General features: G+C 37.6%; 1 protein-coding gene and 1 long non-coding RNA gene across 6 annotated transcripts; one reads left to right on the forward strand and one right to left on the reverse strand.

Annotated features, from left to right (window-relative positions):
• The first annotated feature begins 85 nt into the window (after nucleotides 1-85).
• On the forward strand, nucleotides 86-15,403 carry srrt (serrate RNA effector molecule homolog (Arabidopsis)). 4 transcript variants are annotated; one of them, XM_058775259.1, is made up of 22 exons: nucleotides 86-241; nucleotides 760-913; nucleotides 1,745-1,889; nucleotides 3,071-3,217; nucleotides 3,303-3,491; nucleotides 5,788-5,957; nucleotides 6,124-6,302; nucleotides 6,388-6,501; nucleotides 6,639-6,819; nucleotides 6,893-7,056; nucleotides 7,144-7,205; nucleotides 7,851-7,929; nucleotides 8,012-8,203; nucleotides 8,307-8,477; nucleotides 8,975-9,128; nucleotides 10,626-10,819; nucleotides 11,102-11,258; nucleotides 11,356-11,451; nucleotides 11,844-11,946; nucleotides 14,292-14,347; nucleotides 14,436-14,475; nucleotides 14,813-14,849. In XM_058775259.1, exons 2-22 carry the CDS (start codon nucleotides 796-798, stop codon nucleotides 14,832-14,834), a joined length of 2,733 nt encoding a protein of 910 aa, XP_058631242.1. In that variant the 5' UTR covers nucleotides 86-241; nucleotides 760-795; the 3' UTR covers nucleotides 14,835-14,849. The 4 variants fall into 4 exon arrangements, with proteins under 4 accessions (XP_058631242.1, XP_058631243.1, XP_058631241.1 ...); XM_058775260.1 differs by lacking the exons at nucleotides 14,292-14,347; nucleotides 14,436-14,475; nucleotides 14,813-14,849 and adding an exon at nucleotides 15,095-15,403; XM_058775258.1 differs by lacking the exon at nucleotides 14,813-14,849 and having other exon boundaries at nucleotides 14,292-14,659.
• LOC131540450 (uncharacterized) lies at nucleotides 10,756-25,484 on the reverse strand. Of its 2 annotated transcripts, XR_009271274.1 has the most exons (6): nucleotides 25,231-25,484; nucleotides 24,632-24,763; nucleotides 23,651-23,741; nucleotides 23,380-23,564; nucleotides 21,915-22,043; nucleotides 10,756-10,865 (listed from the first exon to the last, which is right to left on the reverse strand). It is a non-coding gene; the product is annotated as an uncharacterized LOC131540450 (long non-coding RNA). The 2 variants fall into 2 exon arrangements; XR_009271273.1 differs by lacking the exon at nucleotides 10,756-10,865 and having other exon boundaries at nucleotides 21,126-22,043.
• Nucleotides 25,485-26,386: the final 902 nt, after the last annotated feature.

The following is a 26,386-nucleotide window of genomic DNA, read 5'->3' on the forward strand; positions in this document are numbered from 1 at the left end:
ACTTGCCTGGCCAAAATATCGGTATGAAAACGCGGGTAAATTTACCATTTAAAAAGAGCAGAAAAGAAAAGAAAGCAGTTGTCTGTCTGTCAGTGCTCTATTTCGGTCATCCGGTCACACAGTGGCGCAGCAGTTCTGAACTTCTGTATATCATCGTCACTTCCGCCGCTGTTGATCAGGACGGTCGGTCGCGCGCGCTGGCGGGAGTTCGCCGGATTAAAGCTTTTAAACATAGTAATTGGTTAGTATTGGCCATAAGGTTATTATTTTATGGGTTACTACAATTTTTTAACATGTACTGAAAGTTATACGTCATAATAATCCAAGACCGTCTGAGCGCGTGGCTCTTTGTTGCGGTTAGCGACTTTTCTTAACGGAGCCCGCATGAGTACACGCCTTGTGTTCTTCATTGTTTTATGAATTTGAATTGCATTACACGTCCTTTTGAGATATAGAATGCTTGATTGTTTACATTAGACTGGTTTTGCTGGTCAATTTGTTGGTTTATCAGGAGATACGCATAGCATCTCGATGGCCTCTTCTGTTGTCTTCGATGTACTGCGTATTACTTCATTATAGTTTAGGCATGCGTATTAATGATTGTATCATTACATTTCTTCAACACAATACTCTCAATACTATTAACAAAAATAGGAGTCTAGTCAGTGTTACCGGCGAAATTTGTTTGTGCGTTGTTAAAGCGGGATGCAGTCTGCAATTAATAATAAACACATTTATGGCCACTCTCTTGTTTCACAGCAAAGCTTTTCTGATACGCGTCCTAATTAAAACACCATGGCCGACAGCGATGATGAGTACGACCGCAGGCGAAGAGACAAGTTCCGCAGGGAGAGGAGCGACTATGACCGATCCCGGGAGAGAGAGGACCGCCGCAGAGATGACTGGAATGACAGGTGAGAGAGAGGGAATTAAATTAATCAAGGAAGGAACCACATTTCAAACAAAGTATCATGTCTGCAGATAGTGGGAAAGTAAGTCTGAGAAATGGAGCAGAGGTTTCTTGTCCATTCGGGGTGTGAGATTTTTCAAGAGCAAGGTCGTAAATATGCAAATTAAATATTTGCATATTTTGAAACATGCACACATTCACTATCAAGTGCATGCTTATTAGGCTGAAAACATCACATTTGATTATGAATTACCTGAATGACATATCCAAAATAAAAAGGTGAGTGGTTTGCATGACCAGCTTTGTTTCCATCCACCTATTTTTATGCAAATTTTGGGATACAACCTAAAAAAAAAAACACTGATTGGAAGCAACCAAGATGTGCAAAATAATTCTAAAAATGTGTAAAAGTTTTGCATATGGATGACACTATTGTGGAAAGAACTAGAAATACTGTATTATGCATGTCTGGCCAGTAGTTGGCGATGGCGCACAGCAAAGAAACACTACACAAAAATTCTAAAGATTGAATATGTAATGCACATGTGGCACAGTTTTCAGGCCCCCAAAACACCATTGTTGCATTAATGAACGGCCAAAACACACAAAGTTTTAAATTTTTATTTGAAAAAGGTGTCATGTAAACACCCCTTAAGAAGACATGCATAAACTATGATGGAAACACTTTTACTGAATAAATTGCAGCTGTTTTTAATTTTATTAATGGTACTTTGGCGATATCTGATTATTATCCTCCTCATTGTTTATGATGCAGGTCAATAGACTTGTATATTTGCATATTTTTATATGTATTTCTTGTGGTTGTCGTTTACTGGCGGCCCTCGGCTAGAGAGTGGGACAGAGGCCGCGAGCGACGCAGCCGAGGGGAGTATCGTGACTACGAGAGGGGCAGACGAGAGAGATTTTCCCCTCCACGTCATGACATGAGCCCTCAGCAGAAGCGCATGAGGAGAGACTGGTAAGAACAACTGAGATTTTAGGGGAAGAGAACACTTTTAAAGGGGTTTTAGCGCTGCCACACACGCAGAGAGAGAGGCGGGATTCAGACTGCGCCATTCATGCAGATTGATTCCTCTTTCACTTCTCTTTGAACGGAAACATTCACACAAACTTATGTTTAAATACCCATTTTGGCTAGTATTTTGGTAAACACACAGTCTTAAGTGAACCGAAACAGCTGAGAAAGAAACCGGATGCGTGTCAGTATTTGGTAGGCTACGATCATTTGGTCTTTGAGACAGCAGCTTATAAATACCTGCAGTGAAGAGCACTATTGTGTTATTTTACAATTAATTATTACATTTCTGCACCTGAATACTAGTGTTACTTTGTTGCATTCATCCATGCTTGTAATATGTGTAATTGTTCTTGTTTTATTACTGACTTTATAAGTAATAAATGAAAAGCAAACTTTTTTAGTTTTTTGCTGATCTGAAAAATGATCCAATCCGTCACTCAAAATCCATAAAATGATCCGAACCGTGAGTTTTGTGATCTGTTGCACCACTACTCACAAGCGACCAAAATAAAATTAATTGCTACGTTTATTTGATTATATTTTAAAAGATCAATGAAATGGTTAATGCTTTGCCTTCAATTGATTACCACAATTTTTTTTATTAATTGAAAAATTTAAAGCAGATAAGACAGAATTTCTGAAAAAATAAAAGGGCCATAGGGCCAGGTTATTTCAAATATTATTATTAATTAAATTATTAATGTTTTGTGAATTAAATTAGACACGTTTTTTTGGATTACTGTTTCAAATCTTGAGAACAAAATCCTAAAATATGAAAATGGAAAACATGAAAAATTAAACAGAATTTGGGAAAATAAAAAGGGATTTCATAGGGCCCTAAAAAGTCTTGCTGAACTTAATAAATTCATTAGACATGCTTTATTAATTACACATGCTTTTTGGTGTCAACTTTATTTTGATCATTAAAATGGAATCTAGAAAAATTTAAAAAGTGAATTTGGGTTAAAATAAAATGGTTTACTGTATGCACAAAAATACAAAGCAAGCACAAACAGTAAGGAGTGTGTCTATGATGCCTTAAAATACTTCCTATGTAGGCAGTTCACTAGGTTTTGAAATGAAGCCAAAGAGATCGAACGCTTATATAAAACTCTTCTCAGGGATGACCACGGAGGTGACCCTTACCATGGTGGCTATGACCTGGGTTATGGAGGAGGTGGAGGACCCAGCTACGCCCCTCCTCAGCCGTGGGGTCACCCTGACATGCACCTGATGCAGCCTCATCATGGAATCCCCATCCAGGCCAGGTGAGCCAGAAGGAAACGAGCAGCTCTACAGTCCACCATTCCCTTGTATTTAACCTGTTAACACCACCTCTCTGGTCTTCCTCAGGCTGGGAAACATCCATGACATGGATCTCGGTCCTCCCCCTCCTGTGATGAAGACCTTTAAGGAGTTCCTGCTGTCCCTGGACGACTCTGTGGATGAGACTGAGTCGGTCAAACGCTACAATGAGTACAAGGTCGATTTTAGGCGTCAGCAGATGCAGGACTTCTTCCTGGCCCATAAAGATGAAGAGTGGTACGATAACAGTTACTTTTTTTGCTTTAGTGTTTTGTTTTGGTAGTGTTTGTGCATTAAGCTAATGATCGAGGAAAAGCAAGTCCCACATCTAAGCACAGAAATGGCCAAATTCTGCACCTATCAGCCTCTGAACATGCGACTGTATTCTGTTAATTAGTCATTTGGCCTGGAGTTAAGATGAATAATGTGGATTTGGCTGCACAATTTTATTTTGTACCTCTGAGTATGACTTTGAATATCCTTTAATGAGTAGTTTACTACAGTCAGTTTTGAGGGTGAAGTTACATAAAGTAGCCTTTTAAAGTTTAGTTCATCCAAAATTGGAAATTTTTATAATTTTCTTTTTTGCATGAACTATTCCTTTAAATCTTGAGTGCTTTATTTGCTCCTGATAGCATTATTTCTAAATAATGTCTAGTGTCTCATCAGTTTGTCTCCACAGCGACTGAATTGGTCTCGTCATTGACTTGTTTCCTGTGTTTTTAACATTCATTTCATTTCAGGTTTTTGCATATTGTTTATTGGTTTACAAATTAACACAAATCCTTCTTCCCTCCATCACCACAAGGTATTGGAAGATGAGAAAAGCTCTTGGACCCGTCGCAGGAGTCGCTGTTAGTTAGTCAGGGTTTGCACTGCGCACAATGCAGCTGCCATTAGAATCCAAGTACCAGGGCTTTTAGCTAGACAGTCGAAAACTCGCAATCCAAACCTACCGTCGCGTTCACGGAAAGAATTTTTTTTATTTTCTGTAGTGTGTGATGCCTTTCTTCCCCTTTTTCTTTTTCATTTTTGATATTTGGATCAATCAAACCCCCCCAAAAACGCAGAAATGGTGTGTATGTACACACTCCTCTGAGAAGACCGCTCTCAGTGTAAATGTGTTGTAATGCGGGGAGTACATCAGGTAAATTTAGTGCACACAATGGAAAATGTTTCACCCAACTGTTTTGACTCTCGTTTCTTGATAATGCATTAGTTTCTATTGTTGTTTTACTTCTTATTTTTTGTCTACTTCTTTGGTGGTGAGTCTACCTTACTGTATTAAACACACTTAAACACAAGTTTTGTTTATAGCATGTGTAGCAAGACTGACAGAAGTGCACTTAAAATAATTTAGCCTACAAATTAGTGTCATAAGCTCTTCAAAACCTAGTGTGCTGCCTTGCTAAATACTGCCTAAACATGTAGCTGCCTTCTAAGACAGCGTATTAACTGGAATGAAACGTCAGAAGTGAATGATTCGGAATGCTCTACATATGCAGCAGTTTTGTACTCACTTCACTCAGTTCATTTCATTGGAGTTTGACATTAACAATGTTGTTAATCTATTTCACACACACACACACACACACACACACACACACACACACACACATATGTGACCCTGGACCACAAAACCAGTCTTAAGTCGCTGGGGTATATTTGTAGCAATAGCCAAAAATACATTGTATGGGTCAAAATTGTCGATTTTTCTTTTATGCCAAAAATCATTAGGATATTAAGTAAAGATCATGTTCCATGAAGATATTTTGTAAATTTCTTACCGTAAATGTATCAAAACTTAATTTGATTAGTAATATGCATTGCTAGGAACTTCATTTGGACAACTTTAAAGGCGATTTTTCTCAATATTTAGATTTTTTTGCACCCTCAGATTCCAGATTTTCAAATGGTTATATCTCTGTCAAATACTGTCAGATCCTAACAAACCATACATCAATGGAAAGCTATTTATTCATCTTTCAGATGATTTATAAATCTCAATTTCGAAAAATTGACATTTAAGACTGGTTTTGTCGTCCAGGGTCACATATATGGATTTGTTGTCATTTCTGTTCGCCACTATAGAAGTTTACCAAACTATGGCGACTTCTGCTTCTAATAACTCTGAATATGTAAAAAGGGTATCATCTTGGAAGGATATATGCGATGCTGTCTTAGAATCTAGCTAAAAAAGGCATCTTGGAAGGCAACAAAATTGTTTTTCATTTTGGAACGTCCTTCACATTGGGAGCATGTTTATGCTGCCTGTCTAAGCAGCTCACTAGTTTTAGAATAGAGCCACAAAGTCATATGACAGAAAGTGGGTCAATTATGTGGGATAATGGAATTGCTGGTTTACATTAGATTTATCAAAGCACTTTTAGATATGTAGAAGACAGGATATAACTAGCAGGTCTTTTGGTGACTAGTTTGTGAGGTTGACCTCAAAAAATAGTTGCTAACATGCTGTTTTTTCTTCCCCAAACACCCCATTTGTCCCTCTTTCTCCTTTCTGTCTACCTGTCAGGTTTCGTTCGAAGTACCACCCGGATGAGGCTGGGAGGCGTAAAGCAGAAGCCCACAGTGCTCTACAGAACCGATTGAATGTCTACATGTTCCTGATGGACAATAACTGGTTTGAAACGATCTCTTTGGACATAGAGCATGCTCCACAAATCACCAAGATTTTAGATGCAGGTAAAGAGAAATGCTTTTCGTTTGCTAGCTTTAAATGTCTAAAAAATGTAAATTGTCATTTGCTGAACCTCATGTCATTCCAAACTGTCCATTGGCAATGAAGAACTATGGCGGTCAGTTGCACGTGCACTTTTCTCAAAGCATGTGCTTCATTTGTCTCTGTTAGCCGTAATAAAGATGGAAGGAGGAATGGAAAATGACCTGCGCATTCTGGAACAGCCCACCGAGGAAGAGGAGGAGCGAGAGAGACTGTCATCTGGTGGACCTGGTTCTGAAGCGCCCAAACGGGATGAGCCCAGGCCCGCAGATGTTGAGCGCAAACCCTCAACTGAAAAGGACAAGATGGTAAGTGAATGTTGCATAACGGAGCAAAATATCATGCAGTTCTTGGAGGCTCTTTGTAACATGATGGATAATATTGTGTCTATAGGCTGAGGGTGATGAGGGCACTGAGAAGGATGCAGCCGCTTCTGCAGGAGGAGGTGAAGGAGGGGAGAAGACTGAGAAAGAAGCACCTGCTGAACCAATCCCAGAACCTAAGAAGGTGAGTTAGCCAAGTTCTAACGCCTTGGGAAGTTGATGTACCGTCTGTTGTGTCAAACCGTTTTGTAACTTTAATAGATGTTAGTACATCTATTTGCATTGCAATCTGGTGTTTTGACATTCTCTTTCTCTCTTTAGTTAAGCAAGAAGAGAAAGAGGAAGCACAGTGGAGACAGTGAAGATGAAGCCAGTGCATCTGACAGTGAATCTGAATCTGACTCGGACTCAAACTCTCACTGCTCGGAGAAACCGTCAGAAAGAGAGAGAGAACCAGACGAGGGAGAGGATAAGGAGGAAGAGGAAGAAGAGGAGGGGGAAGGTCAGTGTCAAGGCTTGTGACAATGAATCATCCGTGTCATGGTTGTGACAACAGTGTTTCTGGTCTTTTAAAGCTGCTGATGTGAAGGAGCGAACGGAGGAGCAGAAGGAAAGGGAGAAGGAAAAGGAGAAGAAACCAAAGGACGATCAGCCTCCACGACCTCGACCTCTTCACAGGACATGCTCTCTCTTCATGAGGAGCATCGCTCCAACCATATCTAAAGCGGAGATCGTCGCTGTAAGCGTGCAACCAAAGCAATGCCTTTGCTGTTATTGTCCATGAAGTGTTATCTAAATGCTGCTACTTAATTTTTATTTTTTGCAGCTGTGTCGACGTTATCCAGGATTTATGCGTGTTTGTTTGTCAGAACCGCAGCCGGAGCGTAGGTAAGTTGAAGTTAGATTCACTTCAGTTTCAGCACTTTAGAGCGGGTGGTATAGCTGAAATTCTTCTTTTTAGCTTATTGAGAATAGGGCTGGGCGATATATCGAACACGATATTCATGCGCATCTCGTCAGTAAAGCTGGTTCCGTGATTAGCGCTAAATCTCCATCACCTGTTTTCAAATAGAGCGCCATTTAAAACACAGAGCCGTAGTTCACTGACAAGCTACGCAATATCGCATTCATTATCGCAGATGAATCGCCTTCGATAATGAACGCGATATTGCGTAGCTTGTCAGTCCCCTACAAAATATTAAATAAAAAAATTTAAAAACGTTGAACCCAAATATAGTATATTCATTTCATTGCAATAAAAAAAAAAATGCGGCCATTTTTGACTGCCACCTTAGGAGCACCAGACGGATGTCATAAATCCAGTTTTCTGTATTATGTGCAGGTCTTAAAAAAGGTCTAAACGTTTGAAAATTTGGTAATACAAATAAACATGAAAATTATATTTAAATCTTAGGTTAGTTAATGTTATCTGTATTTGCACCAATATAAAATATTTCGCTAAATCATTTCAATATATTAAAGGAGACATTGGGGACTCTATAAAAAGCTAAATTTTCCATTTCTGTGAGTCAGGTTTTTCAGGCGTTGTTGGGTGACCTTCGACAGAGGTGTGAACATCAAAGAGATCTGCTGGAACCTGCAGAACATCCGGGTGAGTTCATTAATCACTGGCTTGAGGAACCACAGTGTGTTGCAAACGTCTCGCTCAATGTCTCCTGTTCCTCTCTGAGCAGCTGCGGGACTGTGAGCTGGCTCCTGGGGTCAACCGAGATCTGGCACGTCGTGTGCGGAACGTAAACGGAATCACTCAGCACAAGCAGGTTCTGCGTAATGACATCAAGCTGGCTGCTAAACTGATCCATGCACTGGATGACAGGGAGAGGCTGTGGAACCACAAACTCAGAGAAGAGACACACACTCTGGAGGTATTCTCACCGCACAGCCTCAGACTGATACAATTTTAAATGGTTTTGACCGAGAGATTTTATCTATTATTGAGCTTTTTCAATTTTCTCTTATTTCCTGAAGCTCCCAGCTCAGAACCCCATTTTGAAGAACATCACTGATTACCTGATTGAGGAAGTGAGTGCAGAGGAGGAAGAGCTTCTGGGAAGTGCAGGTGGAGCCGACTCTGAGGAGGGATCCAAAGAGGGAAACCCCACTGAGATAACTGTGGAGAGAGATGAAAAACTTGTCAAGGTCAGGAAAATTGTCATTATTTGACCCCAAAATCAGGAGATGTAATACACAACACACCGCTCTACAACAACATATCTGTGGAATGAAATCCAGTCCTTCTTTCTGATTAATTTTGTGGTGCTGATTCCAACAATGGCACACTGTTTTCTTTGAGCACGTCTCACACTTACAAAATACATTTTGTAGCGTTTGTCCAATCACTGGACATGATTTATTTGATTTCTTTTGTTCACTCGGATTCATGATATTAGGTAATGTTAGGTCTTTTTTGCAAATGTGCTATTGTCGTCATATTGGGAATTATTGTGCCTAACTGTCATTACAATGCAACACAGTTTAAAAGGAAAAAAGATATACGCTAATTCAGAATCTGATGTAGTTTGTGTTCTTAGTGCTCTCAGTGAAATGGTTTGAGATCAATAAGTGTAAATGAGAATTTCAGTCTTATTTCAGTTTGGCGTTTAATTCTGGAGTGTAATGTGTTTGTCTCCTCCCAGGTGTTGGATCGTCTCCTGTTCTATCTGCGTATCGTACACTCTATTGATTATTATAACACCTGCGAGTACCCGAGTGAGGACGAGATGCCAAACCGCTGCGGCATTATCCATGTGCGAGGGCCCATTCCCCCCAACCGCATTACTCACAGAGAGGGTAAGCGCTGCCATTACTGCTAGCATCTGGTTGTGCTTCGTTTCTTGAAGTGAGATTTAATTTGTTGTTCTTTTTTGTATCCCAGTTTAATGTGTAGTTGGTTATATAAGAAAGTAGGGCTGGGTGATATGGCGTTTTCAGAACGTTTGACCAATTCTTTTTACGATTTTTAACTAGTCAACTTGAAAATGTGACTATAACATGATTCAAATAACTTATTCTTTATTAACCCTCTAGTTAAAGAAAATTCTATTCCAAGTGCAGCACACGAAGTTGTCAACATGATGTAAATTTTAAACAAATCACTTGTTAAATATCTTTGCAGAAAAGTTGCATGAACTAGCCTACAACTACGTCTTGTACAAACTTGTCTTATACATATATGTTCAGAAATAGGCTAATACGAGGAAAATGCCTTAAATCTCAAAAGTCGAGGTAATTCAAGTTCAGAATGACTGAAGGTATAACACCAGTAGAGTAGACTACTATAAATCTTCTGTAAAAACAACAGCATCACCATGATGCAAACATGAAATATCAGACATACAGTAGTAGGTACAGGTTTTTTATTTATTGTTTTTTTTTTCTATGTAAACATATATGCGTTTGACTGTTGCGCTCGTGTCTCTTGCAGCATCCCATGCATGAAACGGCAGTCTAAAAACGTGGCTCAAGTTAAGAGTTTCACTCCCATCATCTTGCATGTTTTTCCTATTCCACTGCCGCATCTTTGTCAACGCAAAAGCGCATTCTGTGTGATATGAGCATGTCACACGTGAGCGTTTAATCACGTGCGCCGACATGTGGTTGGATCGTTCTCTTCTCTTTAACGTCATCATTGGCATAGTGTCTAATTCTAACGTTTGCTAACATTTCTATTCAAAATCGCGATTCCTCGATTTCTAAAAAATGAAGTCAAGTCGAGCTTTATTGTCATTCTGCTACATGTGTGGACATATAGTGGAACGAAATGTCGTGTCCCGCTGGACCACGATGCTACATACTAGTTAAACATAAATATAAACATACAATAATAGTAGTATAAAAAACTATTTTAGACCTATACAACAGTTAACCATCTGACTATACATATACTATAAATAGTTGACAAACACAAACTGAGACTATACAAAAACTTTACGTAAATACTGTACATGAAATTGTGCAGAAGAGAGATTTTGGGGGAAGCAGCACATGGTGCAAAATGATTTGTTGTGCAAAACAATCGATAAAAATCGGAAAAATTGCCCAACCCTATAAGAAAGCCATTAGGTGGTTGACATCCTAAAGAGTGTAAATGTTGTCTCTATCTGAATATTTCTGTTTATTTGAGCGATCTAACAGGTCAGCTTCTGGCTCAACCGAGGGCCAAAATTTTAGGATGAGATTAGATGTTAGTTTGCTGCAACAAACTGCAAAGCAATTACACTTCACCATTAAACAATCCCATTTAACAGAGAAATGAGCTGAGCTTGTTGACTTTTGATCCTCTTGTAGTGGCTGACTGGCAGAAGATATTTGAAGAGAAGCTGGGAGCCTTGTTCAGTGTGAAGGAATCCCTGTCTGAAGATGAGGCAGGAAAGATGGGCCGCAAAGATCCAGAACAGGAAGTGGAAAAGTTTGTGCTGGCCAACACACAGGAACTGGGCAAAGACAAGTGGCTTTGTCCTCTAAGTGGCAAAAAGTTTAAGGTGTGTGATATAACATGCTGCTTGGTTCATCTGGTGTCCTTAGGCCCTGCAGGTCGAGTTAATAAAACAAAGATTATTGGAGTACAGTTTACAAGAATTCACTATTTCAGTCTTTTTGCTTCTAAATTTTGTTACTTGACATTTCTTTTTAACTATTTGTGAAATTTACTAGCCATATTTGAGTGAGAATTTTAATCAGTTAAATTTTAAACCAGTTTTTTCCTGTATAGGGAGGTTGTTAATTTTTGACGATCAATAAAAATATGAATCTCTCTCTACTAGGGCCCAGAGTTTGTTAGGAAGCACATTCTAAACAAACATGGCGACAAGATTGAGGAAGTAAAGAAAGAGGTCGTCTTTTTCAACAACTTCCTGATGGATGCAAAAAGACCCTCCATCCCAGAGATGAAACCTCCACCTCCTCCAGGCCCAGGACAGGGTAAAAAGCACACATCAATCTTGTTGACTTCTATATCGGAAGGAAAAAATCACATTATCATCTGACAAACATTTCTAATTTTTCTTTCTCTCATTAGGAGTGCTTTCCCCGGGAGGTCTTCCATTCCCGCCTCAGGGTCCTCAAGGTCTCATGGGTTTTGGCCAGCCCAGACCTCCAGTGATGGGTTATGGAGGTGTGTGTTTGTTGAAGTAATAGTCAGAGTGAATATTTTTGTTAACATGGGACAGCTTTGGCATTTTCTGGAAGTCACGATGTGATTGCAAGACCATTTTTAATGCATCTCAGTTTTTCAACATTGGTGCAACCATAAAACACTGATATATCTAGCCTTTTCCTTTTAAAAAAAAATTGTCTAAGCTTTGAAACTTGCTCAAGTTCTCTACAGAATTGGGCTCTCACAGTCAAATTTCAGGTATTTATATATTCTAGTTTTCAGCCCAAGTAAAGTAATTGAAAGGATTTTTTTTAAGTGCATTGATTGAATTTATGCAATGATAAACAATCAAATCATTGTGGTGCTTCAGTGAGACATATTTTTGAGGTGTTTCTTTGACACTTTAACAGGTGGTCCTCCTTACCCACCCAACCAGTATGGTGGAGGCGGCAGAGGCAACTACGACAACTTCCGTGGACAAGGCGGTTACCCTGGAAAACCTAGAAACAACCGGTGAGTCTGTCGTATTTCAGTTCTGTTTTAAATGTAGTTAGGGAACAGACGTGATATTTAGGGATGCACGATATTGGATTTTTGCTGATATTTTTCAACTAATTTTGGCTGATACCGATATATTTCCTCTTGTTTGGAAACGACACCAAGTCTCTCCTGTGCAGAAATTATAAGCAAAATATTTTTTAATTTTGGTTAGTTTTTAACAAGAACTTATTTATTAGAATTAAAAATAATGAAGGTTTTTTGACAGTACATTGAAGGTTTGAAAATAACTATAAATAAACTATATCAATCGCTGCATTTTCCCCCCAGAAAGATGCAGTGTTAACCATAACATTTTATTTTAAGATTTAACATTTTGTATATGGTCTAAAACAAAAGTTGTAAAAATTCTGAGAATCTTTTAGAGCTCATTTGTTTAAAAAATAAAACGCGTAACACATTAAAGTGCCCCTATTATGCCTTTTCGAGTATTACCTGTCATGCAGTGTGTCATGCAGCTGTATGTGAACACAAACTATCTGCAAAGTTGTGTAGCCGACAGTGCACGATACATTAAGTTATTGTCTATCAAAAAAAAAAAAAAAGTTGGCTCGCAATTGCCTAAACGAGTCGTCAGTAAAATTTCTATGTGGCTAACATCATGTCAAGAAGACGCTCTGAGAGTAAATTTGTTTTATCTCATCTTATAATTACCACAAACTTGACCCTTACCACTGAGAAACATCCTGCTCTTGTTTATCAGCCACAGACTCCGGCTCGAATTGGTAAATTACAATAGATACCATCTTTTCTAGGTATTGACAAGTCTCCAGTCATTCAGTTATGGCAATGGGTGTTTCATTCCAACACATGCTGTACGTGGTAGACCAATCACACAGGACTGTGCCATCTGACCAATCACAGCAGTGAGGGCTCACGGAAAGGACAAGCAAGCAATTTGCGAATGCAGTTTTGATTGTACAGAGTTATTCAAGGCTTTAATAAACATATAGTTGAATCCTGTCATTTATGGACAAGATTGTGTGGGTGATTGAATCTGTTCGCGATCTGGCTATTTAAATATCCAACAGTAGGCTAAACGACAGTAAACATACGACGCGACAATATATGGTTTATCTGTGTTCAAGCAATCTGAGGTATTTTCATCATAATAAAGTATATTTATAATCCAATGCTAATCGACATAGCCTTTATTACCGTATAGAATATATTATCTGCCTTGTTCTATGACAAAAACCGCACATCAGCTTACAAAATGAAGTTATTTCAAACACACGACTTGTGGAGTAAAATCATTATTAAATGTCCTCTTTTGTTGGACAACGCTTCTCTAAGTTGTTTGGGGTGTGTTGCTTTTTGATTGCACGTTAGTTACAGCGCTTGCAGAGATCGAGCAGCTTTTACTACTGCGATTTGTATACATTCAATGAAAAAAAAAAAAACTGCTTAATATTTTGAGCGCAAATTGTAATAAAAACACATTAATCTTCAGCTTGACGCGGGCCACAAAATTAATGCAGATGGGCCTGTTGAGTACCCCTGGTGTAGGCTATTTTACTTATTAATTACAGTTGTTCCTATACTAGTATCGGAAATTCCTCCAATACCACAAATTCTGGCATCGGTATCGGCGAGTACTTGAACCCATTTACCGATCCGATACCATTTTCTTAAACAAGACTTATTATGCCCTCTAACTTTACTTAACGCTGAAAATCGGAAATCAATTCTTCTTCGCTGCTCAGAATGCAAACACAGGAAGTTGTGCTGTGTTGCCACAAGCAACCACTATTTAGAGCAGCGAAGAAGAAATACAAACGTGCTAGCACATTGCCAGTAAGTTAAATCACTCGCATATGCGACTAAATCTTCACCCTGAGCGACTAAATGATGTCTAATATTAGCCTCTGGGTAATAAGTGCTCAGATTTTACTCGCCAGTGTGTGAGTTGGAGGCTATGTATAAGTTTAGCACAGATATATTGTCACTCTCCGAACACTCTGAATGAGTGCTTCAGAGTTTCACTCTCCGTCAAGCGATCTGTGCTATTTTTCACATCATCTGAATGGATGCGCGGCGCACCTGTATTTGACGTACCGTAAGCTCTAGTGTGAAGCGCACAACGCTTTGCTTTGTCTTGCATGTAGCTTGTCAATTCTGCATGGTATGTAAACTATATTCTTTGTTGTATTTTCCTGTCAAAATAATGGAGTTCCTTTTGGAATTCTTCAGCTTTTAAGAACTGCCAGTAGGCTCTCCAGTAGTGGGCGGAGCTAATGCGCAAATGACAATCTCATTGGCTGGTGCTTGCCTATTATCGTCCTTTGTTTTGATTTCAGCAAATCAGTTCGAGCCAATGCAGACGACGCGATTAATATTCATGAATCCAGCAGTAGTACGTTTTATATTGTTCTTAGTAGAATTCATAGTATGATTATTTTATCAGTGTTATTGATAGTTTTTTTCCCCCCCATTTTTTACAGAAACACTGAATGACCAAAAAAGCACCACCACCAGTCCTAAGTTCAGTTAAAATTACTAATATGCATTCGTACATAGTTACCAAGTTTTAATTCTAATTACTGAAGTTCTATCATTAAATAATATTTGATTATCATAATATATTTATAATGCTTGACTGACTGATGTTAAGAGTGTACTTTTAGATATTTAAAAAGATGTGCCATCTTCCAAACATATTTTTTTTTTTTTTTTTGTTTACTCTCCAAATTCTATCTATGATTTTTTTTTTTTTTTTTTTTTAAGTTTGGTGAGTAAACAGTTACTGTTTGCTATTACTGTTTACTCTATCGCACACTGAACACATCATTCTGTACGTGCTTTCACACATTAAATGCAGCAATCCAAAACGGTCAATCTAATCATCATTCAGACAAAACTTTGCTTCAAGAATGAGCCACACTGCTGACGTGATCTAATCACTAGTACACCCTGAGCACGTGAGTTAACCCATTCCTCTTATCGGCAAGACACATCGGCATAATTTTTCATACCGATATTTACATTTAAAGCCATTATCGGCCAATTCTGATAATATCGTGCATCCCTAGTGATAATGTTTTAGAAGCTCTTAGGATGATAATGGGCAAAATCTAATAAAATGTTGCTATGTCTTTTCCAGAATGATGCGTGGGGATCCTCGCAATATCATTGAATACCGTGACTTAGACGCTCCAGATGATGTGGACTTCTTTTAGAGCTCCAGTTTTATTCTCTCCATTTTAACATTTTTTTTCGTTTTTACCGTTGTCTCAGCATTTTCTTCTTTGCATTCATTCCAGAAGCTGCTCCTTACTGTCTTCTCCTGTTCGCTCATATGTATTGTAGTGAACGCATGTCCTTTATGTTGAACGTCAATGCATACTCAGTGTTATAGATATTGAGCTTGTGGCCTTTTTTTCTTCCAATAAAATTTTGATTTGGATCCTTTTTGTGTGCTGTATTGGTTTTTAAATATAATTAAATTAGATTTGCATTTCTTTTTTTCTTTTTTTTTAAATTCAGTTATAAATAAGTGATTTTCTCGTTTAAAAAAAAAAAAAAAAAAATCATGTTTACAGTAAAGCACTTGCAGTGGAAGTAAACTGTAAGCATTGCAGAGGGGCTAAAAAAAAAACGGGTGTCTTGTATTTTTGAACTTGGGTGAATTTAAAAAGCCAGTTTTATTTGATCCATATCTTTAAAGGTGCCATAGAATGGAAAACTGTATTTACCTTGGCATAGTTGAATAATAAGAGTTCTGTACATGGAAATGACATACCGTGAGCCTCAAACACCATTGTTTCCTCCTTATGTAAATCTCGTGAATAAAAAAGACCACTGAAAAATAGGCGAATCAGAACATAACACCGACTGTGACATAACAGTCGGGATCACTAATAGTTACGCCCCCAGTATTTGCATATACCCACCCATGTTCTAGGCCAGATGTCAGCCGAACCATCAGAAGTTCTGCAGGTATTGTGAAGAAACAAGTGGAGACAACAGCGAAAATGGCAGATCATGGAAATAAATGTTATGTTCTAGGCTGTGCAGGGGATGTGAAGTGCAGGGATGGGTTGGTGTCTGTATTCAGAAAGGCACGGAAAGCACACGTTCTATTAAAATAACGCGAGCCACTAAAGGGACATGGTTAGCTTACCACATAAACAAAGTGGAGAGATGACTGAGGATGATGGTGAATGATTTACAGATCCTGAGCACCACTGACAAGCATCTGATCTTGTAAAATGTGTGGAAAGTACTGCCGCTCCATAGTATAAACAGAGTTCGTGCAATCGCCAATCTCCAAAGTGAAACTAAAAGGCGATCGTGCATTTGAAAGCAGTTTCAATGCCCACCATATTAATAGCGGCTCCCTGATGCCCGCATTTTATTTACAGTATAATTACCCAACGATATAACTGCGAGAGAAAGTATGGAAATGTATATGTTCCCTGTGTTTCCTTCCTGTTAGCTACTGAAATGAGCTGCACTGTGAAACAGCCAATCAGAGCAGAGCTCAACATTGAGCTGCACTATGAAATAGCCAATCAGAGCAGAGCTCAACATTATTATTCATGACCCTTCCAAATAAGCCAATAACAGACCGTTTCATTCTAGGGAGAAATCCTAGGGTTGTAAATGGACATATAAAACTGTTTCTGGATCATTTTTGCCCTTACCTAAGCCACATACCTTCTATATAGATATATATGAGAACAATTTAAAATATTGTTTCGATGCATTCTATGGCACCTTTAAGCTAATTTGTCCTTCACTAGGTGGATGAGTTCCTGCGAATGGAGTTGTTCTGTGTAAATGGTTTCTTTCTGGTACACACATTAGTTATGTGCATTATGAATGTTTCTCCAGTGTTTTATGGTTGAGACAAAGTTGAAGGACTGGATATAAGTGGTTGGTAAATAAATTAAACTAGTCTTACGTTTTGAGTGTGTGTATATGAGTGTTTCTTGAATTGCCCTTTGTTATACTTCCATTTTAAGGACTTGACCCTTGTGCATCCTTGAGGAATTGTTTTTTTTTTGTATTTTAAATTTTTGTTTGATAATTCTTTCTGAGTTAATGAAAACGGCATATATTTGACCTTTTTTCATATTTCACCCGTATTTCCTTTCATCTATTTTACATTAGGTACAAAAAATAGACACTAATAAGGATAAAAATGTCCACATTGAAACCCAATATTTAATCCCAGGGCCATTTTAACATACATTCATTCTTTGTTAATAGGCTTTTATTCTGTTGGCAAGGTTTCATTATCTTAATGCGGTTTAAAAAAAATCATTTTTGTCCTCTAAGGACCTTTGTGTAACCTTTTTAATTTGATACACTAGGGTTAAGTTTTCTTTTACTTTTGGGAGTGAGGACAAATACTTTTCAGTAGTAATTGTCCATCATCCTACAAATGTGCTCAATAGAGTTAAACTTGTGTTTAACTTAGAATATTCTTTAAGCTTTGAATGTAATCATATATACTGTGTATATATAGCTCCAAATGTTAGATGCAATAGGTTGACAGCCATGTTTAAAAAGAGGTCTGATGGTTAATGTTTTAAGGGTAAGTATTAAAAAGCAAGATTCTGAATCATTCAGGGCAGACGTAATCAAATTTATAGATCAAGTTTAAGGCATGAATTGCTCTCACTTCCCGAGTTCAGTTTATTTTTACAAAGTGCAAGCTCAGCACAGCCGCAGTGGTTTGATTTCTCAGCTTAAGTCATGCAAGTAAAAAGGCCAAATAGCACGTCAATGCATAAGAAATAGGATATTTAAAGCAAACAAAATTACATGGAATCAAGCACATTTTGGAAACCTTCCTGTAACACTGGTAATCTTTAGATAAATCATAGCTAGTTTTACATGTTGACAAATCATCAAAATGCATGACACTGTAAAAAAAAAAAATGTATGGGTAATTTTCTGCCAGGTCATGATCCAGTAATTTCATGGACATTTCTGCAAACCCTAACAACGCAATGAAGTGCAAAATTCAAAATGATCAACATGTCAAACACCTGTGTGTGTGTACATACATATACAGGTGCTGGTCATATAATTAGAATATCATCAAAAAGTTGATTTATTTCACTAATTCCATTCAAAAAGTGAAACTTGTATATTATATTCATTCATTACACACAGACTGATATATTTCAAATGTTTATTTCTTTTAATTTTGATGATTAGAGCTTACAGCTCATGAAAGTCAAAAATCAGTATATCAAAATATTAGAATATTACTTAAGACCAATACAAAGAAAGGATTTTTAGAAATCTTGGCCAACTGAAAAGTATGAAAATGAAAAGTATGAGCATGTACAGCACTTAATACTTAGTTGGGGCTTCTTTTGCCTGAATTACTGCAGCAATGCGGCGTGGCATGGAGTCGATCAGTCTGTGGCACTGCTCAGGTGTTATGAGAGCCCAGGTTGCTCTGATAGTGGCCTTCAGCTCATCTGCATTGTTGGGTCTGGTGTCTCTCATCTTCCTCTTGGTTCAGGTCAGGTGAGTTTGCTGGCCAATCAAGCACAGTAACACTATGGTCATTGAACCAGCTTTTGGTACCTTTGGCAGTGTGGGCAGGTGCCAAGTCCTGCTGGAAAATGAAATCAGCATCTCCATAAAGCTTGTCAACAGAAGGAAGCATGAAGTGCTCTAAAATTTCCTGGTAGATGGCTGCGTTGACTGTGGACATCAGAAAACACAGTGGACCAACACCAGCAGATGACATGGCAGCCCAAATCATCACTGACTGTGGAAACTTCACACTGGACTTCAAGCAACATGGATTCTGTGCCTCTCCACTCTTCCTTCAGACTCTGGGACCTTGATTTCCAAATGAAATGTAAAATTTACTTTCATCTGAAAAGAGGACTTTGGACCACTGAGCAACAGTCCAGTTCTTTTCTCCACAGCCCAGTTAAGATGCTTCTGGCGTTGTCTCTGGTTCAGAAGTGGCTTGGTAGCCCTTTTCCTGAAGACGTCTGAGCGTGGTGACTCTTGATGCACTGACTCCAGCTTCAGTTCTCTCCTTGTGAAGCTCTCACAAGTGTTTGAATCGGCTTTGCTTGACTGTATTCTCAAGCTTGCGGTCATCCCTGTTGCTTGTGCACCTTTTCCTACCCAAATTCTTCCTTCCAGTCAACTTTGCATTTAATATGCTTTGATACAGCACTCTGTAAACAGCCACACCTTTCAGTAATGACCTTCTGTGACTTACCCTCTTTGTGGAGGGTGTCAATGTTCGTCTTCTGGATCATTGCCAAGTCAGCAGTCTTCCCCATTATTGTGGTTTCAAAGAACAAAAGATACCCAGAATTTATACTGTAGGGATGGTCATTTATTCAAACTCAAATGTAAATATTCAAATATTTTGAGATACTGATTTTTGACTTTCATGAGCTGTAAGCTCTAATCATCAAAATTAAAATAAATAAACATTTGAAATATATCAGTCTGTGTGTAATGAATGAATATAATATACAAGTTTCACTTTTTGAATGGAATTAGTGAAATAAATCAACTATTTGATGATATTCTAATTATATGACCAGCACCTGTACACACATGGTCAGAATTGTTGGTACCCTTGGTAAATCTGATCATAGAAGGCTGTGAAAATAAATCTGTATTTTGAATCCTTTTGATCTTCTATTTAAAAAATTCACAAAAATCTAACCTTTCATTGGATAATAAGAATTTAAAATGGGGGGAAATATCATTATGAAACAAATGTTTTTTCTCTTATACACGTTGGACACAATTAACGGCACCCTTTTATTCATTTTGAAACCTCCATTTGCCACTTTAACAGCTCTAAATGTTCTCCTATAATGCCTGATGAGGTCAGAGAACACCTGACAAGAGATCAGAGACCATTCCTTCATCCAGAATCACTCCAGACCCTTTAGATTCACAGCTCCATGTTGCTGCTGCTTCTCTTCAGGTCACTCATGTTCTACAGGGTTCAGGTCAGAGGACTGGAATGGCCAGCAGAAGCTTGGTTTTGTGCTCAGTGACCCATTTTTGTGTTGTTTTTGAGGTTTGTGTTTGGATTATTGTACGGTTGGAAGATCCAAACATGGCCCATTATAAGATTTCTAACAGAGTCAGTCACTTATTGATTTTTTATCTGTTGGTATTTGATAGAATCCACGATGCCATGTGTCTAAACAAGATGTCCAGGACCTCTGGCAGAAATATAGGCCCACAACATCAAAAATGCAGCAGTATATTTCATTGTACACATGGGGTACTTTTTATCCCTGTGTTCACCAAACCCATCTTGAGTGTTTGCTGCTAAAAAGCTCATTTTTTAGTTTCATCTGACCATAGAAGCCAGTCCCATTTGAAGTTCCAGTCGTGTCTGATAACTGAATCTGCTGGAGTTTGTTTTTGGATGAGAGCATTTTCTTTTCTTTTTTCATGAAAGCCTCGCAAACAACATATGATGTAGGTGCTGTTTGATTTTTTTCTTTTTTTTTTTTTTAAGGTTTTCTGACCCCGAGACTCAACTATTTTCTGCAATTCTCCAGCTGTGGTCCTTGGAGAGTCTTTAGCCACTCAAACTCTCCTTCTCACCGTGCATTAGGACGATATAGACACATCCTCTTCCAGGCAGATTCATAACATTTTCTGTTGATTGGAATTTCTTAATTATTGCCCTGATGGTGGAAATGGGAATTTTCACTGCTCTAGCTCTTTTCTTAAAGCCACTTCACTAATTTGTGAAGCTCAATTATCTTTTGCTACACATCAGAAATATATTATTTGGTTTTTCTCATTGTGATGGATGATTAAGGAAATTTGGCCTTTGTTTTCCTTCCTATTTATATTTCTGTGAAACAGGAAGCCATGGCTGGATAATTTCATGTTCATAATCACCCTGGTGTGCTCAAAATTGTGAATATGAATGGGAATATACTTCAAAGATATTTTACTCATAAGAATTTCTAGGGGTGCCAATAATTGTGTCCAATGTGTATTTGAGAAAAACATTTATTTCATAATGATATTTTCCCATATTTTCAATTGTTTTTGTTCAATGAAATGTTAAGATTTTTGTGATTTTTTAAATAAAAGATCAAAAGGATTTATAATGCAGTTTTATTTTCACAGCCTTCTTTGATCATATTTACCAAGGGTACCAACAATTCTGACCACGTGTGTATATATCATTTACAATTATACTGTTGTGGAAACAAACAATGGTCTTCTCAAATTTGTCAATAAAGCTCAAGAAGCAGAGTTCCAGATGTCAAAATAAGACTTTATTGACCACAGCAACAAAGCCGAGATGACAGCCGCCACATCTAATTCTCTGTCTGTCCGCGCATCCATTTTATATCTTTCTTTCTTACCATAATTGGTAGTTTTGGTTTTTAATTGGCTATGCCTATCTGGTTTGCCACAATTTCTTATCATCCCACCTGGCCACTTTTATTCCGCTGCCAATAATGTGGTCAACTTGTTTACCTGTCATACTCTGGAAATCACTCAAAGTTCATGAGGTTATTTAAGTTCACTGATACAATCCAATGGAAACCACCAGTACTGCCCAATGGATAGGCCCTCACACTTACATTCTACATTAGGACATCCAGTATTGGAATAACTCAACATATTAATCAGTATATTGATTACTTTCATGCAGGGGCGGACCTAGAAAATAATTTTTAGGGTGGCAAAGAGGTGGCATGGGGTCTATGAGGGGTGGCAACACCAAAGCAAGCATAGTTTTTGGGGATTTATTGTCTGACGTGCACAGTTGTATTCACAAATATTGCATTACCATTAAGTAATCATCTATACTGTTTAAAATGAAAAATAAATAACATTTCAATATCCATCATGGCACCAAGTCAATACACAATATAAAAAAGTTAAAAGTTAAAAGGTTGGTTCACCCAAAAATGAAAATTCTGTCATCAATAACTCACCCTCATGACGTTCCAAACCCGCAAGTCTTTTGTTCATCTTCAGAACAAGAATGAAGATCTTTATAATGAAATCTCAGAGCTTTCTGTTCCTAGTCCATGCAACTACCCCTTGCACAATAACATGCATTTCTGGGAAAAAGCATAGACACAATCATGTTTAAATACTGTACAGAGTCCTCCAAAATTATTTGCCCTCTTTATCATTTTGGTTTTTCGTTCAAAATTCTAACCTTAAATAAATTTTTAAAAATAAATAAATAAATAATAAAAAATTTACAAATATACAAGTATATAATTTAAATATATTATTAGAATACAGTATATAGAATGTGTGTTCCACAGTTATTGTGCCCCCTTCATTTAATACTGTGTGTAACCTATAACCCTCTACACACATACGGGCTAATCCATGGCTAGGTGTGCATTACATGATTTTAATGCATGAGGTGGAGGCAAAGAACTACCCGACATGAAACAGGTTGCCTCCACTTTAGTTGATTAAAATTGTGTAATACACACCTGTTACAGCTAGTTTAAAAAGTTAAGTTAAAGCTGCCTTTAAAGAGATAGCTAACCCAAAAATGAAAATTCTGTCATTAATTAGTCACCCTTGTGTGGTTTCACACCCGAAAGACCTTCATTCCTCTTTGGAACACAAACATATTTATTTTTAAAGAAATCAGAGAGCTTTCTGACCCTGCATAGACAGCAATGCAACTTACACATTCAAGTTCCAGAATGGTAGGAAAGACATCATAAAAGTAATTCATCAACTCCAGTTGTTTTAACTCAATTTTATGAAGCGACACGAGTGTTTGCGTCCAAAAAAAAAAAAAAACTACTTTACCACTTATTTACAAAAATATTGATCTGTAATGTGCATTCATGAGAGCATCACAACGCATGAGTGTTGTGTTCATGCGACAGAAGACAAAATTGAGGTTAAACCACTGGAGTCACATGGATTACTTTCACAATGTCTTTCCTATTGTTCTGGAACTTAAATGAGTAAGTTGCATTGCTGCCTATAGACAGGGGTCAGAAAGTTCTTGGATTTTATCAAAAATATCTTAATTTGTGTTTTGAAGATGAACAAAGGTATTACGGGTTTGGAACGACATGAGGGTGAGTAATTAATGACAGAATTTTCATTTTTGGGTGAACTAACCCTTTAATGTTTGTGGAGTACAATTTGACTGGAAGAGTAAAACTAAGTATATTTTCATGAGTTTGTTTGGTTACAGGTCATTAGATCTAGCGTTCTGACTGTATGTGTGTGCTACAGTACAAGCAGCGCATTGATTTAAAATAGTGATGGAACTGATTGTAATTATCTGCATTCATTGTTTTAATGCACACCTTCCAGTCAATCAGAGAGAATCAAAGAGTCCACAAAAAAAAAAAAAGTGTTGAGAGCTGATGTTAAGCATTGAGAATAATTGCTGTTATAACTAGATTGCATTACCTTTCCATTCCCTCAGCTCTCTCTCTGTTTTCATGCTGAATTGGCACTAATATTGTAAATCTTCTTTTAGCTCTTTGATTTCATTTAACTCCTCAATCTCTTCATGTCTGAAGATCTCTTCCATGGCTGAGGAGACAGAGGACGTATATACTTGATTTCTCCAGCACTCCCACTGGTCTTAGTTTCTGAAATACAATAGCAGTTATGTATTCTAAACTATAAAGATAATAGTTAATAAAAGATAAATTAAATAAAGTAGATTACTGCTCACCATTATTTGAGTGCTTGTTTCACCACAGCCATCATCCTCTGTTGAATTATATTTTTGGTCGTCTTTTTTTAGTCGTTACCAGTGCATTTTCCTGAAAATAGCAATCACACACTGATAAAATGTCCATTTACACACATTAATGTCACACTACTGCACAGAAATGCTTGTGTACAGTGCTGTGAAAAAAAATCCTGATTTATTCTATTTTTGAGTATATCCAGCACTAAATATTGTCAGATATTCCTAAAAAAAAATAACATAAAACAAAGGCAAATACAGTTATCATTAATAAACTGTATTTTGTGTTTATTCAGGTTGCCTGTTTCATGCACTTTTTTTTTGAAGATTTGAACCAATTTAAGTCAAGTCACCATTATTTATATAGCGCTTTATACAATACAGATTGTTTCAAAGCTGCTTTACAGTGATAAAGAAAAATAATGATGCAAACAGAATTCACATCTGCTGTGAAGCAGCTCTAAACAGTAAAACGTGTCATTGTTCAGTTGAAATCAGTGTTGACTCAGTTAATTTTGATTAACTGTATAAAAATCATCAAATATAAAATAATTGCAATGCATCTAGATAGCAGTGGTGTCATCATCTAGCTCAGTTCAGTCCTCATCCAATAGTGTCAGTGGAGTCAGATCAATAATATTGCTGAATATTATTAGTCCCCAAATAAGCACGCCAAAAGTCGACCGTGGCAAGGAACCCAAACTCTTTCTCATGGAGAAAAAAAACCCGTGGGAGACAGTATGTTTAGTTTAGGGATCGGTTTCCCTCTGGCCAACAAATGAACATGGTGTGATTATGATTCAGGCTGCATCACAATTTATTGTGAAATATACAGGACTGTAGGCCTACAAGTAGCTGGAGTTATTAATCTCATTTAAAGACTAAAATCTAAAATCAGGTTTACATTTGTGGCTGACTAGAATGTGAGTGACCTTTAAAGCATCTCCAGAAATAAAGTCTCACCAACATCTGTTGAGTGCCTTTTCACTTTCTCTCTTCTCCTCTTTCCTAATGCTTCCTCTGATGCAAAGAGGGGTACACACTGAACACTTTTTAATTATTTTTTCCTCATGTCAATTAGGGGTTGATGCTCTCCTAGAAACAAACAAATACACTGTATTCAGTACAATTTTGTTTATTCAATTATAAATGATGTACTGATGCTATTGAGAACTGAACTGGACAATGACATGACTCATTTCTACAGAACTGCTTATAACAAATTGCTGAGCCATAGCATAATTAAATACATACACAGGGTTGTCACTGGTTGGATTGAGATGTTGGTGTTTTATTAGATTAGATTTTATAATCTAATTATAATGTGTTTTATTATAGTAAAAGTGTAGTAAAAACAGCATTAAACCAGTTGTTTTGTCTTTCTATCATAAACTCCTCGCGCACAGACCCGCGTGCGCTACAGATCAGCACAGAAGCGCTGTTTCCTCTCATTTTCTTCTAATCTCAGCGTCAGCGGGTTGAATAAGATATCCGTCAAGTCATTTTACATCTTTCTAAAATTATAACTAAAGATATATGAGGATATTAGACATTATACTCACCGCTAAACTGGATGACTCGACTAGTCTCCAACTCGCCTGATGAACTTCTCTTCCGGAAAGCGTTTCTCTTTTGTAGCACTTGTGAAAGGTCTCGGGGTGTCTTTGTGCTTTAATTGTGATAGTTCACATATGAACGATGTTGTCAAACCAAAACGTGTTTTATACTTTTATATCCATCCTACAGTAGACACCGCGGACGCTGATTTACTGTCTGTTACAAGTAATCAGCTGCTCGCGAGACTCGTTGTCAGGACAACGACCTTTGGCGCGAAGGAAGATGTCACGTGCGGGTTATTAATCTATGCGGGTGAAATATTCCATAGGCAAATATTTTTTGTACAAAAATATTTTTGTACGAATATTTTATAGGAAGTCTACATTACAAAAAATAAAAATAAAAAAACACTTGCCAAGTCTACTGTAACCACAGCACTTGCTACTGCAGTACAGGGCCAATACAAGACGACTTTATTGGCAATGAAAAGAACCTCATTGCCATTAAAGTGCAATTACTGAACCTAATCATAGGAGCTTTATTTTTTTTTTAAATGCTCATAAAAAATAAATACAATTAAATAAATTTAATCAGACTTAGAAGTTTTTGCATCTGAAATCTTCACCTGCATTTCAGCGTATCACTGAACTGCAGTTATATTGTATCTGTACTTCATTATACAGCAAATCTACAGTTGCACTTCATTGCACTTCAGTTTTACTGCTCTTGAACTTTAATGAGTTATATACTTCATTATACTGCAATTGTCCAGATGTACTTCATTGTACTGCAGTTATACTACTTTGTACTGCAGTTGTACTTCAATGTACTGCAGTTATTTTTTGTAAGGGAATAGCATAATATAAAGTAAAATTACACAATAATACTTGTCATGAAGAGAATTCACATGGCAGAAAGTGTCTCAATAACAGAATACACAGAATCTTCCAAGAAAAGATTCTGTAGATGTCAGTTCCTCAGAATGTGAGATGGTCCTCACTGCAGAACACAAGATCCAGGGGGTGTGGTTGGGTCTAGATCCAACTCCTCCCACCTTACATTTACCTAAACCTACCCATCTCCACCCCCTGATCCCTAAACCCACCCATCCCCACCCCTAAACCTACCCGTCTCCACCCCCTGATCCCTAAACCCACCCAT

This window comes from Onychostoma macrolepis, chromosome 05, assembly GCF_012432095.1.
Source record: "Onychostoma macrolepis isolate SWU-2019 chromosome 05, ASM1243209v1, whole genome shotgun sequence".
NCBI lineage: Eukaryota > Metazoa > Chordata > Actinopteri > Cypriniformes > Cyprinidae > Onychostoma > Onychostoma macrolepis.